The 16,890-nt window shown below is 42.0% G+C and overlaps 1 protein-coding gene across 5 annotated transcripts in view; it reads left to right on the top strand.

The window, feature by feature from the left end:
- The first annotated feature begins 8,878 nt into the window (after positions 1 to 8,878).
- LOC134347182 (organic cation/carnitine transporter 2-like) overlaps positions 8,879 to 16,890 on the top strand; it is a 143,620-nt gene continuing 135,608 nt past the window's right edge. For 3 of the 5 annotated variants that reach the window (XM_063049425.1, XM_063049427.1, XM_063049426.1), the window contains exon 1: positions 8,879 to 9,584. In XM_063049425.1, coding sequence (XP_062905495.1) covers positions 9,210 to 9,584 — 375 coding nt within the window. In that variant the 5' untranslated portion in view covers positions 8,879 to 9,209. The remainder of the gene's footprint in view (positions 9,585 to 16,890) is intronic. The other 2 variants (XM_063049428.1, XM_063049429.1) reach the window with 2 other exon arrangements.

Raw genomic sequence — 16,890 nt, 5'->3', positions numbered from 1 at the left:
CTGTGTTAGATCTGTACACATGGCTTTCAGTGCAGTGATTGGAAAATTAACCGAGTAGCTTATCTTAAAATGCTATTATGATACTCTATACAAGTATATGTATCATTCAGAAATAATAATACTTGCCTATCAAAACCTGGACAATATTTTAGAGGAACACACACACAAAATGCTGGAGGAACTCGGGTCAGGCAGCATCTACAGAAAGGAAAGAAGTTTCAGGCTGACGCCTTTCAGCAGGACTGGAAAAGAAGGGGAAAGAAGCCAGAAATATTTTAAAGAATAACCTTAGATATGTTAGCACCTCAGAATCCTTCAGCTCTTCAAACAGGATGGAGATCAGGCAGAGGATTGCATACCTCTCTCTGTTTGAAACGAGTGATCTTCACGTTCCAGGTAAAGATAGTTATAAGATGGTTAGAATCTTAGAGCAAAAATACCATGAATATTTTGAGGAACTATTCCAAAAAGCACAGTTAATTTATTAGGTTGTAATTTAATTTTAAGTGCTTTAGAAATTGTTGAGAAAACCAACTTCCAGAACTGTTCCAATATAGAACAAGACCAAAACATATGTGTCAGTGTAGCTATCTCAGTTTTACATCTATCACAATGACTATCAACATTAGGAAAGATTTTAGAAAGTCTCTCCTTTGTCAAATGATAACGATGTACAATTTTAAATTGAATCAATGAATGGCTAGCACAAATTGAAGAAGAGTTAACTGCTTTTTGGAATAGTTCCTCAAAATATTCATGGTATTTCTGTGTCTGACCAACATGTTATTGCATTTGTTACATTGATAGCTAGGAGGGCCATTCTGTTGAAGTGGAAGGATACAGCAGCTCCCACTTTGTCACAATGGTTCTCTCAAGTGATGCTATGTCTTAGTTTGGAGAAAATTAGAAGTCGAACCTTTGAACCTTTATTTGATTTTGAGAAAAGATGGGGCTCATTTGCTCGTTATTATCATTTGAGTTAATTGATATAATTTTTCCACGACCTAATTGTAAATTTTTTTAGTATATTCTCTTTTCTTGCTGGCGGTTTGATGTTTATTTTTAGAAGCTTTTTGTGTGATGCATGGCTCTGGGGTTGTACACCTAATGGGTTCTCTCTTTTTTTCTCACTTTTCTACTCAGTAGGTTTTTATTTTGTTATCACAAAATTTTGTTTTCAATCTTTAAGATAATAGTTTCTTTTGAGGCATTGTATGTGTTATTATTTCGATGTACTCATGTTATTTTTCCTATATATACAATAAAAAGATTTGAAAAGAAAGAATCTTAGAGCAAAGCAGCCAGACAGACATGCCTGAGTTGGCTGCATGGAATAGTAGCCGTGCTTCATCGTGTAGCAGCACTGCTTGTTGGAAACCCGTCTCTCAATTTCTGTCACGCCCACCTTTCCTGATCACAGGTGATGTGTTGGTTGGTATGTCACCTCTCAGCACCCATTCTTGGAGCATGACGGCTTTCTTATGCCTTATTGATGTCCATTATTGTCTAGAAGCTTGGCTGAGGGCTATCCAATAATTTCCAACGTTCTAGTGTCATTTTTGCTATTTTATTATAAATTACATATTAACCCATGTAAGCCATATACAATTTTTACCACCTTATCAACGTCCTGTGGCCTTTAAGCTTTGGGGTATGTGGATGTATAATTCGTCTGTTCAGCAGGTCTCTTTTGAGCACTATTTTTCCATAATGATCTACTTCACTTCACACACATTCACAATGAGCCCAAGTCTCGTTGTTTTTCGCACATCCCCCACGTGATGGTATTGTGTGATACAAGGGGGGTGTCCTTATGCAGACTCTGCCTGCTTGAGAGCACAGTCTGGCAGCGACAGTTGGCGGAGAGCTCTCCGACTGGTTCCAACGCCACCTGGTACAGAGGTGACAACGTACGGGTCCAGAAAAAGCTGCAGAGGGTTGTAAACTCAGCTGGTTCCATCATAGGCACGAGCCTCCCCACCACCAGGGTAATGCCAAAAGGCGATGCCTCAAAATGGCGGCATCCATCATTAAGGACCCTCACTGTCCCACCACCCTCACCCTCTTCCCGTTACCACCATCAGGGAGGAGGTATGGGAGTCTGAAGGGGCACACTCAGTATCTTAGCAACAGCTTTTCTCCCTTTGCCGTCAGATTTCTGAATGCTCCATGAACTCTACCTCACTATCTTGCTCCCTTTTTGCACTACTTCCATACTTATTTTTTATTCTTTGTTATAACTCATGGAATATTTTTGTGTCTCGTACTGTGCTCCTGCCACAAAAAAGAACTTCACAGTATACGGAATGGAAATAAACCTGATTCAGCTTCTGAAGTATCTACTCACCAAGTGGAAGCGAGGTGAACGTGGGAGACTCACCACTGATAGCCGCTTACAGCCCTAGAGTTAAACAGCATAGAAGTCAGCTCTTCAGACCACTGCTGAACCTGCTCTGAATATCTCACCTCAGTGCCAACACTGAGAGGTACCATAAAGTCACTGGAGCTGAGAATGGTTAGCATCTTGTAACATAGAATTCTCTAACTTCCGGTAACATAGAATTCTCCAACTTCCGGTAACATAGAATTCTCCAACTTCCGGTAATTTCCTCCCCCTCCCTTCCCCTATCCCTATGTCACTCTGCCCCCTCCCCCAGCTGCCTATCACCTCCCTCATGGTTCCACATCCTTCTACTACCTATTGTGTTTTCCCCGATTCTTTCTTCACCTTTTCTGCCTATCACCTCCCTGCTTCCCCTCCCCCACCCCGTTATCATTCCCCTTACTGGTTTTTCACCTGGAACCTACCAGCCTTCTCCTTCCCACCCTCCCCCCACCTTCTTTATAGGGTCTCTGCCCCTTCCCCCTACAGTCCTGACGAAGGGTTCCAGCCCAAAACGTCGACCAATCTTTTCCACAGATGCTACCCAACCTGTGGAGTTCCTCCAGCGTGTTGTGAGTGTTGCTTTGACTCCAGCATCTGCAGATTATTTTATGTTAGCATCTTGTTTGTTGCTCCTTAATCCAGCATGGTTATGGGGAGAATGTGGTTCAGAGGGAAAACAAATCAGCCACGATGAATGGCAGAGCAGACTCGATGGGCTGAATAGCCTAATTCTGCTCCTATGCCTTATGATCTTATGTGCAGTCTTTTGTGTCTCCTAATGGTGGTTAGCCCTGTAACACAAAGGTATTAGTTTGGATTAACTGCAAGTATATTTTGGTAGCAGGAGCAGAAGGGCTGAATGTCCTTCCTTTTGCATGAGTTCACGTTCTGTTTATAGGAATGGAACATGTAATATGGGGTCTATTGAATACAAACACGGAGCATTTACTTGATGTGGCTTCTGGTTAGTGATTTCCAGTAGTTCTGTGGCCAGGGTCTGCAAATTACTCTGGTCAGTTGTGCTATAATTAACCAGAACTGCTTGTGATTGAAGGGAGTACAGAACCTTATTTAAAGTAGTGCAGCTGTTAATGTTTTTCTGATGAAGGTAAACAACAGACATGCAAAAAACAACATTATCCATTTCACTAACCACCTACAAGTACACAAGTCTCCAACTGATGGGAGCATATTCACAATTCTGTCTCAATATGAAAACATGAACCTTTTGTATTTACCAGGATTGTTGGACATGTATTAACCTAACAAAAATGCAAGCATTTTTATATAGGGATACTACTGTGCATTAGTTAATGAGTAAACTTTGAGACATTATTTTGTGACGTGGGCCAATGGGAAAAAATAACAGTGAAGTTGAGAGAATTTGACATCAATTTGGGGAGAATTTGAGTTTCTTGGGAAATCTTTTACTGAAATTGGCTTGTTGAAACATGAAACATTGTCTTGTTGAATTTACTGAAACAGGCCTGACCTAGACATTCAGAACAATCCCTCTGGAAGACATTATCAGTGTGCTTAGCCAGAGGTGTGATGGAGATGGGTGCAGAGAGGGACATTACCATGGGTGATACCTTAAGCAAAGTGGATTCAGGACAATCCCTTCAGGGACATTATGAGTGTGATTAGCTGGAGATGTGTTGGAAGGGAGGGGCATTATCATGGAAAAGAAATACTTGATTCCTTCAAATGTCTGGACTTAGAAGGGAGCACAAATTTTCCCCATCTCACCAAATGAATTACATCGATACATCCTCCCTGAAGGATGTGCTGTCACCTCCTACTTGAGAAATGTGAGAGCGTGGACTTCTGCTTGGGCTCAGAACACAACAATCATCAATGAATCAAAAAAAATCATAGAATCTTGGAGCTATACTTCATGAACTGCTGAGAAATGCGTGGTGCTCTCAAACCCTTCCACTGTGAAGTTCATGGAAGTTTCTGAGGCTAGGAAACTACCACCTTGCAAAACGTGTGTGCATTTCTGCCTCAGCAAGGACCTGGACCCACTATAATTAGCCTATCGCCACAGTAGGTCTATGGCAGATGCAATCTCAGTGGTTCTTCACTTGGCCTTAAATCACCTGGACAATACAAACACCTGCATAATGTTTGTTGACTATAGCTCAGCATCTAACACCATCATTCCCACAATCCTGATCGATAAGCTACAGAACCTGGGCCACCGTACCTCCCTCTGCAATTGGATCTTTGACTCCCTAACTGCAAGACAACAATCTGTGTGGATTGGTGATAATACCTCCTCCCCACTGGCGGTCAACACTGGCGCACCTCAGGGGTGTGTGCTTAGCCCTCTGCTTTAGTCCCTTTGTACCCATGACTGTGTGGATAGGCATAGCTCAAATACCATCTATAAATTTGCTGACAATACAAACATTGTTGGTCGAATCTCAGATGGAGATGAGAGGCAAACAGGAGCGAGATATACCAATTAGTGGAGTGGTGTTGCATCAACAACCTGGCACTCAACGTCAGTAAGATGAAAGAGCTGATTGTGGACTTCAGGAAGGGTAAGACAAAGGAACACATACCAATCCTTATAGAGGGATCAGAAGTGGAGAGAGTGAGCAGTTTCAAGCCCCTGGGTGTCAAGATCTCTGAGGATCTAACCTGGTCTCAACATATCGATGCAGCTATAAAGAAGGCAAGACAGCAGCTATGTTTCATTTGGAGTTGGAAGCGATTTGGTTTGTCAACCAAAACACTTGAAAGCATCTATAGATGCACTGTGGAGAGCATTCTGACATCACCGTCTGCTATGGGAGGTGGGGGAGCCCTACTGCGCAGGACCAAAAGAAGCTACAGTGAGTCATAAAATTAGCCAGCTCCATCTTGTGTACTAGCCTCCATAATACCCAAGACACCTTCAAGAAGTGTTGTCTCAGAAAGGCAACGTCTATTATTAAGGACCCCCATTTCCCAGGGCATGCCCTCTTTTCTTTGTTACCATCAGGAAGGAGGTACAGAAGCCTGAAGGCACACACTCAGCAATTCAGGAACAGCTTCTTCCCCTCTGCCATATGATTTCTAAATGGACATTGAACCCATGAACACTACCTCAGGTTTTTTAATAGATATTATTTCTATTTTTGCATGATTTTTAATCTATTCTACATATATATTAATTGAGTTACTTTTTTTTCTATATTATCATGTATTGCATTGTACTGTTGCTGCTAAGTTAAATTTCACAACACCTGCCGATGATAAAAAACCTAATTCTGATTCCGTCTAGCAACAAGACCGAAAGGGAAAAACTGCCTCACTGCAACTTATTATTTAGGAGTGATCAGAACAAAGACCTACAAGGCCACAGGTTTTGGCTTTAGTTATTAATTCTCCATTACCTATATCTTATACTGACGTAATCTTCTTGATTTCATCCCAAATGCATGCCAGCCATTCTACATCTTTAGAAGTTTGAGGAGATTGGTATGTCACCATAGACCCTTGCCAACTTCGAAAGATGTGTGATGGAGAGCATTCTGACTGGTTGCTTCACAGCCTAGTATAGAGTCTCCAATCCACAGGTTTCAGAGGGTTGCAGACTCAGTCAGATCCATCACTGGCAAAACTCTCACCACCATCGAGGATGTGTTCAAAGGATGGTGACTCAAGAAGGTAGCATGCATCACGAAGGATCCTCATCCATCCGGGACATGTCTTCTTGTTACTCCTGTCAAGGAGCAAAGACAGGAGTCTGAAGGCCCACACTCAGTGATTCAAAACAACTTCTTCCCCTCCACCATCAGATTACCGACCAGTGCATGAATCTGTACACAATACCTCATAATTTCTTTCTTTTTTTACACTATTTATTTACTTAATTATTTATTGTCATTTTATGTCTACAAAACAACAAATTTCACATTGTATAGATGGTGATAGTAAACAGAGTTGCATGAAAGAATTTTTAAGTTTTAGGAGTGCTGTGTACAATTGCCCTTCATGTAATGTTGGACCATTGTGAACACACTTCCGTAACTTTGTGATCTTTCTCAGTGATTAATGAACTTCATGCTTCCCCAAGTCTTTCCTTTGCGTATGCTGCTGTCTATATCCCTACTTTGTTCAATACTTTTTACCTGCCAAGGTCACACAGATCACCCTCAATGAACCTTCATCTTACTCATTTCAGTAGCTGTCTGCTGCTCTATTCAGTCAAATCCCTGGCTTTAATATACCAACCTCCTCTTTCCTCACTATTGTTGACACAGTGTTCATGCCATCCTTTTAACCAAATATTTAAAGCTTGATTCTGTGCCAATTAGTATGTAGCTCAGTGATCTAGATGTTTTGTGACTTCTTTTGAGGACCAGGTTTAAAATTGAAGCTAAACAACCTCAGCAGAACGTAATTTTATTCCGGTAGTAGTTCACAAATGATCAAATTCATTGAATTTAAGTTTGCATCTGTTACGTACCCCGTAACCGGGTTGCCAAACCAGCAGAAATGGATCACTCAGTTGGAGTCTGGATTACTAGAACTAAGAAAGTTTTATTAAAGAAACAAGCAACACAGTACTCTAATCAAAAGGATAATGAATGCAACAGTTCAGCAATGATAAACACACATGTACACAGAATTCAGATAACAGGATCAATCAAGCTCTATCGTTGTCTAGGGGTAAATGACCAGTTTCAAATTGACGCAAAGTTCAGTTCAATTTAGTTCAGTTCAGTTCGCAGTAATCGCTGCCGTGGGAGATGGACAGTGTGGGGGAAGGAGAGAGAGAGCAAAACGAATGAATATTCAAACGGCTTCCACACACAGACCTTCGCAGTCAGCTTTCGGGCGAGTCCTTTGTGATGTCATCTGAGGTCACCGACCGTGACCCCTCTGTTTCCAGATGCGATCATTTCTCTGCGGTGAACCTGGCACCCAGGCAAGGGTGGACACACAGCAGGTTCCCGCCGATCGGCCCTTTCCACCCTGCGCGTCTATGGCTTGGTCCCGCAACCGGCCTTCCAAATCTTCCCACCGACTTGTGAGAGACGCACCGCTTCCAGGGTCTCGTTACCTCGGGTGTCGTGTGTGTCTTGCCTTAGTGAACCTGTCCCTTTTTATCCCCCTGCTGGGGTATCGCCTGTCCATCACTTCAAACAGTTCAGGGTTCAAAGGGGGAGCCGATCTTGACAGCTCTCTCCTTCTGTTACTCTCTCTCCCGTCCCTTCATTACACATCTCCAAATGCTGCTCCATTGTTTTCCTTATCTCTCTCTCTCCTGAAGACAGGTGGCAGACCAGCTGCTGATCCCACTGGTGCCAGCACAGGACAGCTACATCTTAATCTATGTGTATTCTTGTCACACATCTTATATATGGCAGATGTCTGAGGCAAATGATCACAAGAAACCTCACAGTCTCCATTGGAAAAACCCTTCACAAATCGAAATACTCTGCTTTGAGTCAAACCTTCTAACTCAACTTGTCTTGCTGCTTTCTTCGTGTATACGAAGCGATGCTTTCTTGTTTTAAGGATACTGTTCAAGATGTACATTTTGTATCTGATCATATATCAATAAACCAAATTAAAATAACCTTGGCTTTGCTTCAGGTATTCAATTAAAACTGTTGATTCTGTTCAAGATTCTTGATGAAAATGGAAGGTGACTGCCCCTCCATTGAAGAAAGGCTGTCTGCTCAGTCATGTGGGGGGGGGGATGTGGTTACGGTTGCAAATGGACAGAGTAAGCTGCTGTAAGTTGAGAGAAGCAGTTCTGAGCTTAGTGAAGCCTGCAAATCAAACAGTTGGCAGACTCAAAGGCAGGTTCACTTGCAGATCCAGGAAGTTTATATTTAGGTACCAGTGGTCAGGAGGCTGAAATTAATTCAGGGGCCAATCTTTATAAAATAGTATACCACCTCAGCATGAGTTGGCCAGCAAAGCAGAGCTCACGGGACTGACCTTAGAGGGCGAATTATACATATCGGACAAGCATTCCCCCCATACTTTCGCACACATCTTCTTGAATATCAAACAGATATGAACCAAATAGAAGTAGATGGTGTAGCACTATATCTGCTTTAGTGAACGCATGCATGTACAGTCATTATCGGTGTCAAATCTCCAGACACAAGATTAGTTCCTCTAGCTATTATGGGGGGGAAATGTAGTTATCTAAGTATTATAGGTAGAGAAAACAAACAAAAGTAAAACCTCTGATATCTTTAGGGTGAAGAATTTGTGTGACCACTGCTCTGAGCAGAAACAGAATTTTTTTTTCTCCGTCTGTCTGTTAAAGCCGTAAGCTTATTACAGCTGTTGATCTCATTTAGATATTAATAACAGAATTCTATTATATCCTCTTGTTCATAGAAAGATTGGAAATGTACTAATAAGTTTTGGAAAGCCTTGTCTGTCAAAGGACAAGTGACCAATTAAAGCACGGCTTCATCTACACATGAAATATAGAGGAGGTGCACAGCACAGAGAGGGAAAAAAAAAGCTTGGTTTGCACATGGTTAGATGCAGTATAATCTTACATGTGGACGGTCTCCCACGTTCCCCAGGTAATGCACTAAAATACAACAAGTACAGACTTACTCATGTGTGATATGAAGACCTGTCTTTCAAACTGCTATCACAGTCACAAGAGTAAATGTTTGTTGAATATGGATTGTAAACACTGTGACTAGTTTATATTTTTTCTTGCCCATTGTCATTGGAACCGTCTATATGGAATTTATTCAGAGACTGGCAAAAACCATTCTACTTTTCCAATAAGGCACTTGTTTATAAGGCATCAGCTGCAGTGGAAGAACTTCTCAAGAACAGACAGAAGATGCAAGATTACGATGAAGCCACTGCTTTCCTGGGGGATTGGGGGTTTTACCAGAAAAGAATCTTCTTTTTTCTCAGTATTGGAATAATTCCAAATGGCTATGTGGGTCTGTCTCTGGTTTTCCTGGCGGATACCCCTCAGCACCATTGCCGATTGTCCAATTCTTCGAACGCAACCTTCGCAGAAGTTTCCCATATGAACCTGAGTTTACTGCTACCCTTGGAAACAGCAGGAGGTAAGCAGACATACAGTAAATGCACCCGATTCAAACGTCAAGTGCAAGATAGTTTCAATGACACAACACAAGAGACAGAGCACTGTGTAGATGGCTGGGTGTACAGCGAAGAGAGATACATTTCTACAATTATCAGCGAGGTGAGTTGCCTTCATCTACCACAGTATTTTGTGCATCAGTTTGGTTCTTAGGGCCAAACTGTCACGCATTCCAGCTTTGCCTTTTTGCATATTGTTAATGAAAAAGGATTTGCACATGTTTCTTGGGTTCGTGCTTATATTCTTATGGAGGTAACTGGCTAGTTTTTGACAATGGTCACATGCAGCTTGCCTTTGTCATTGGTTATGGTTTGTCTGAAGGCAGCAGTTATATTGGAGGATGTTTCAAAGATTATGCTATTATACATAGATTTCCCTTAAAAACACTCAAGTGGAAGTGATATGTGATTATAAATTCCAAGTATACAGTCCTGTGCCTGCTGGTTCAGAGCTGGGTGTGTCTGCAGCCACGCCAAGCCCCGCCCTGGCATTCCTTCTCTGCCACATGCCTGACACCCCTCCCGCGGCACTTTACCCTCGCCATTCCCAACATCCTTTGCTACCGCCAGATTTACAAACTCGTTCTCTGGTTCCTGTCGACAAATACAGTACTGTGCAAAGGTTTTAGGCACCCTAGCTATTTATATGTGCTTAAGACTTTTGCACAGCACTGTATAGCTTATGAAAAATGGAAAACTTTATTTAAAATTAAGTAGGTTGTTTCAAAGAATTATAATGCCTTTGTCCATAAAAGTGACCAGTAAAAATTTGCTTCAAAATGTAAGTGAAAATTAAACAGTTTACTGCATTCATTTACTTAGCTTAACAGGCCAATGCCGAAGATTAAGTCCAGCAAAACCACTTCCATATTTCATATCAGTCTTTTTCCACACCCTTCCATTTATTTCTCCTAATTCTGTTTCTTATTAATAAATGAAATGAATAAACCTACCTTGCAAAATGTTTGCCTGCAGTTTATCCCTTGCATGGTTTTTGTTCATAATTTTGTTAGAAGACCAGTTTGAAAGAGGTGTTTTGAATGTATTGAGTTAAAACTGCAATGGATCAGTACCTTGAGCAGAGTCAGAGACAGACTGGTTACAGCAGAACTGGAGGCCAGTGGCTACATGTGAGCTGCTTTTCACCTCTGTCAGACATAATGCAACCAATTCCAATACATAATACTCCAAGAATTCTAAAATGCCTCGACTGCCTCACTTGCAAACACCACATATATTAGCAACAAACAATCTGTTGGAGAAATTTAGTAGGTCCAACACCAAATGTGGAAGGAAGGGAATTGCCAAAATTTCATGTCTATATATAGCAAAAAGTTTGTCAGCCATTAAGTTGGAGATGGGGATTGGAGCGGTTCAGAATCAGAATCAGTGACACATGTTGTGAAATTTGTTGTTTTGTGGCAGTAGTACAGTGTGAGACATAAAACGTTACAATTACAACTAAATAAATAAATAGTGCAAAAGAAGACTAGTGAGGCAGTGTTTGAAGAAAGAGGAGAAGCAGCTGCTGTTCCTACAACATTGAGTGTAGGTCCTCAGGCTCCTGTACCTCCTCACTGATGGCAGTAATGGGAAGAGGGCATGTCCCGGATGGTGAGGGTCCTTAATGATGGATGCCGCTTTCTTGAGGCATTGCCTTTTGAAGATGTCCTCAACGTTGGGAGGGGTTCTGACCTTGATGGAGCTGGATGAATCTACAGCCCTCTGCAGCCTCTTTCGATCCTGTGCATTAGAGCCCACATCGCAAAGTGGGGTTGTGCAATAACATTGCATTGTTTTAATTCTTTTCATGTAACCCTTGGTCTTTCTGCACAAGAACCCACTTTCCAGAAGGTAGTAGGGCTTTCTGCTCATAATGGACAACCTCACTTATGTGACCAACATTTAATTTTACTTGAAGGGATACAAGATTGCATTTCATAATGAAGAGTCATTCAACGGAAACTAAAACCACAGGACAAAAAGCAGGCTGCTGGGAGGACTCAGTGGGTCAAGCAGCAATTGTATAGATATTTAATGTTTTGGAACAAGACTCTTCATCTGTACTGAAAGAGTAGAAGGATAGGTGGAAGTGTTTATATTCAATGACCTCGTGTTATTAGGTTAGGTCAGGATTTTATCCTAGAAACGTAATCAGTAATCAATCTCCTAACAATGCATAAACACAAGAGATTATGCAGATACTGGAAATCCAGAGCATCACACACAAATTACTGGAGGACCATAGCAAGTCAGGCTGCATCTATAGCAATAAATAGACAGTCAATGTTTTGGGCTGAAACCCTTCTTCAGGACTGGAAAGGAAGGGAGAAGACACCAGAGTAAAAAGGTGGCGGGGAGGGGAGGGGAAGGAGGACCAACTAGAAGGTGATAGGTGAAGCCAGGTGGGTGGGAAAGGAAAGGGCTGGAGAGGAAGGAATCTGATAGCAGAAGAGAGTTGACTATGGAAGAAAGGGAAAAAGGAGGGGAACCAGTGGGAGATGATAGGCAGATGAGGAGAAGAGGTAAGGAGCTAGAGTGGAGAATAGAAGCAGAGGGAAGAGCAAAGGAAAAGCAAATACTGGAAAGAGAAATTGATATTCATGCTATCAGGTTGGAGGCTACCTAGATGGAATATGAGGTGTTGTTCCTCCACCCTCAGAGTGCCTTATCATGGCAAAAGAGGAGGCCACCAACCTACATGTCGGAACGGAAATGGGGATAGGAATTAAAATGGTCGGGCACCCAGAAATTCTACTTTGGGCAGATGGAGTGGCGGTGCTCAGTAAGGCAGACCCGCAATTTATGCTGGATTTCACCACTGTAGAGGAGGCTGCTTCTTGAACACCAGATCCAATTGGTGACCCAACAGATTCACTGGTGAAGCGTTGCCTCACCTGTTTGGGGTCCTGAATGGAGGGGACTGGGAAAGTGTAGCATTTCTGTCACTTGCAATGCAATCCTGAGATTGCACTGTCAACTTTATAGATCATAAAATGTCATAACTGGCCTATTCTGGATATTGACGTCCAATCCATTGTAAAAATATTTTACAGCTCAAAATAGAATTTGTCGCACCATGGATCAGGTTCTTGTCACTGCTGAAGTTAACATAGTACCAGCCTTTATCTATTTTCCCTTGGTTAAGAGCATGATGTTTGTGCTCAGGTCATGTTGGATCCCGGGGTTTTTCTGATCCAGAAGTTCTGAAGTCAAGAATGAGGCATAAAACTTGTTGCTTGTGGTTGTTTTATTAAGTTAAGTTACAAGAACAAAAGAATGAACAGAAAAGAAGACAAGAAACCATAAAAGAAGCTGTTGATGTCTCATTAAAAAAACTAGCTCCGACTAAAGAGATATGTTAATGTTAACAACTGACCTATAAAATAGCCAGATTCAGACGGTGTGATTCTTGCTGCAGAACAACTAAGATGCTGCTAGAAAAATACAGAAGCAGCTATATTAAAATTACTGGAAAATACATTGAACAGTTACACATATATAGGTGATTATATAAAATAGATGTAGGTATAGGAAGGTTAAGCTACTAAAAAAATTACAATTCTGCACCCTAATCCAACAGTAGTGTAATATCAACTGTATAAACTGTTCCCAGGTAACAGAAAATTATGATGGTTAAGGAAAACCCACATGTGGAAGAGAACAGTAGAAGTGATCAGAGAGGGGAAGATATTCTGCTCACCCCAGTTTGCTGGATAAAATGGGTGCTAAGCTACAGTGCCTGGGGCCTGCTGGAACCAGATCTTCATTAACACAAGTGACCTGTAAGCACTGGTCTGGCACCTGATGCATCACCCTACTTGAGAGCTGACCAATTGACTGCCGAATCCAGACTGAGCTGGTCCATTGGTAGGGCCTGCAGGTGGGAAAAAGTGGAGAAAAACAAGTAGCTGGCCTTGGCCTGCAGTACTTTTGTGAAGAAGTCACACTGTTTCTCCACGTTATAAAGACTAGTGTCATTTTTTGAAAAAATCTTGTTTTTTTTCTTTGAGTAGCGTCTTCAAATTGCTTGGAAACTCAAAGCACAATTTTTAAGCTAGTTTCAAATAAACTAATAATGACTAATGCTGGGATTTCAACATGCAGATTGTCTAATGCATGTTCCAAGTAGGTAGCTAATGTATCCAGAAGATGCTTTTGCATCAATCTGTTCAAACCTAAACCTCTATTATAATTGTTTCTGCATTCTGCTTTGTTCAAATCAAACAAAACAAACATTACAGATTTTCCCTGTAGAAGTGGGATGCAGGGGATTCGTTGCTACATCTATGACCAGTCTACTGAAGAAAATGGGGGTGAGGAGTCACTCCCTCTAACAAGCAATCAAGTCCTTGTCAAATGCAGCAGAAGAAAGCAGCAATTGGATTTGGATTAAAAGGAAAGACAACAACTGGGCTGCAAGATGAAGACAGGAGGGTATGGAACTGAGGGGGATGTATCTGGGATGCCAGGTAGCACCGCTGAGCCCTCTGGAGACGTCGTGGGCTTATCAACGAAACGTCAAAGAAGGAGGGTGCCCACCTGATGACCCCGATGATGTACCTACCCTCCCTCCCTGTCACTACTCCAAGCCCACTGCCAACATCAAGAGTGCCAATTTACCATAGGGATTGAAACATCAAGTCCTCGTAGCTCTATTACTTCATTCTTCCTAAAGGCTCTAGATCAATTACGCGTACAAGTTGCTGGAGGAAATCAGCAAGTGAGACAGCACCTTTAGAGGGGAATAAACAGTTCAGACCGAGAAAAAGACAGCTGAAGTCTCAGGCTGAGACCCTTCAGCAGCACTGGAAAGAAAAGGGGCAGAAGCCCGACTAAGAAGGTGGGAGGAGGTGCAGAGGTACAAGCTGTCACATAATAGATGAAACCAGGAGAAGGCGAAGATGGGTGAATGGGGTGGAAGATGGGTGGAATTATTTTTTCGTAACTCCAGAAATTGATTGAAAGAAAAACCCAGGCACCCAGGATAACTTGTCTACTTAGTTTTTTTAATTAATGAGGCGGTCACATATGGCATGGTAGAGTAATGACGTATCTCATTCTTGGTCAAACAATATATTTACAATATTACTCAAATATTACTGAAATATTAAATACACTACAGGGATGAAGTAAGAAGCTGGGACAGATCACTTAAATAAGTTAACTGTTTTCATATCTCTTAACTTTCCTATAGCACTCACCCTCCATAGTTTTAAAATTTGAATCTGGTATCTGATTTGATTAATTTTCAGTTACTAAGCTAAATATTTGCAATTGAATTTTAAACAAATAATTAACTGAGCTCAATTTCAGGAGTTAGATAAATTATTTAGTTTTGATTCCGAGGGTTGGACTAATGATCTGGAGATTTGAGTTCAAACCTGGATTGGAAAACTGTCAGCAGAAGCTCTAGATTGTCCATAATACAGTAGCATTAGACCATAAGACATAAGAGCAGAATTACACCATTCAGCCCATCAGCACTGCCAGTACATCATGGCTGATTTATTATCACTCTCAGTCCCATTCTCCTGCCTTCTCGCCGTAACCTTTGACTCCCTGACTAATCAAGAACCTATCAGCCTCTGCTTTAAGTATACATAATGACAACCACCACAGCTATCTGTGGCAATTAATTCCACAAATTCACTGCCCTCTGTCTAAATAAATTCCTCCTCATCTCTGTTCCAAATTGACTTCCCTCTATTCTGAGGCTGTGTCCTCTGGTCCTAGACTCTGCTACTTTAGGAAACATCCTCTTCACATCCACTCTATCTAGGCCTTTGAATGTTTGATTGTTTTCAATGAGATCCTCCCCCCCCCCTCATTCTTCTAAATACCAGTAACTTCCAGTAAGATGGCAGTGCACTTGGACACTGTGGGTTCTAGGGGGCCAACCAAAGTTATTATTGTCTTAAAGCAAGACCCTGCTGGACATTAAGAAGTTAAAGTTCTGCAGGTCTACCCCATCAGTAAGTTGGTCATTGGCAGGGAAACTGAAGGAGCTGGACTTCGTGCAGACTGTGCGGCTGCCTGCACCAGAAAGGCATTGGTGCGTGATCGTGGTGAGCAGTCTAACGGCAAGTGATTGTCTTAGTCGCACTTCTTGTGATCACGAGACTCTTTTGGATATTGGTTATGTGAAATGCTGCAAGTCACTGGTTTATTGGAGAGACAGATGGCGGGGAGCTGCTCGACCTCAGTCATAGTGCCGCCTGTTTGTAGCCTTCCAGGAGAGTCACTGCCAGAGGCAATGTAGCACGGCATCCGGGAGGGTGTCTGTTCTGCCCTACGGTGTTCGCTTGATGGAAGGTGAGCTGTATTGTGTTCATTCATGGACTCGGGGATTTGGACTAGAGTGTTTTTGTGTGACTGTATGTTTACTGCTGTTTTATATGCGCTATATGTGCTTTGTGTTGTGTAAGACTGGTGGGACTGCACTTTGCACCTTGGCCCCACATTAACACTGTTTCGTTTGGCTGTATTCATGGGTATTCATGTATGGTTGACTGACAATTAATTTGAACTACAATCCCAGAGCCATCAAATGACCCATACACAGTGACCCTTTCATTCCAGGATTATTTTCGTAAAGCTCCTCTGGACCCTCGCCAATGCCAGCACACCTCCTCTTAGATAAGGGGCTCAAAACTGCTCTCAATACTTCAAGTGCAGTCTGAACAACGCCTTATAAAGCCTCAGCATTATATCCTCGCTTCTATATTCTGGTTCTTTCAAAATGAATACTAACATTGCATTTGCCTTCCTCACCACTGACTCAACCTGCAAGTTAATTTCCAGTGAATCCTGCGCGAGCATTCTGCACTCTTTGCACCTCGAGTTTTTGAATTTTCTTCCCATTTAGAAAATAGTCTACGTCTTTATTCCTTCGACCAATATGCATGATCATACACTTCTCTACACTATATTCCATCTGCCATTTGTCATTTAAGTATTGTCCTCTAATATTCTTTAGGGAGGAAATCCCTCAACTTTATTCAACCTGGCTCATGTATGACTCCATACTCATATCAATGTGGTTAGTCTTCAGCTGAAGGGCAATAAGGACAGGCTTGTCTTGCCACCTGACCCAAATATCCTTGAATGAATAATCAAAATAAGGTGGAAGTTTAGCAGAATGCGGGGGGACCTCATAGAAACATTTCGAATGTTGAAAGGCATGGACAGAGTGGATGTGGCAAAGTTGTTTCCCATGATGGGGGAGTCTAGTACGAGAGGGCAGGACTTAAGAATTGAAGGGCGCCCATTCAGAACAGAAATGCAAAGAAATTTTTTTAGTCAGAGGGTGGTGAATCTATGGAATTTGTTGCCACGGGCAGCAGTGGAGGCCAAGTCATTGGGTGTATTTAAGGCAGAGATTGATAGGTATCTGAGTAGCCAGGGCA

Source organism: Mobula hypostoma, chromosome 5, assembly GCF_963921235.1.
Source record: "Mobula hypostoma chromosome 5, sMobHyp1.1, whole genome shotgun sequence".
Taxonomy (NCBI): Eukaryota; Metazoa; Chordata; class Chondrichthyes; order Myliobatiformes; family Myliobatidae; genus Mobula; species Mobula hypostoma.
Note: the sequence above shows the minus strand (reverse complement) of the source record. Positions and strands in the feature narration are given on the sequence as shown.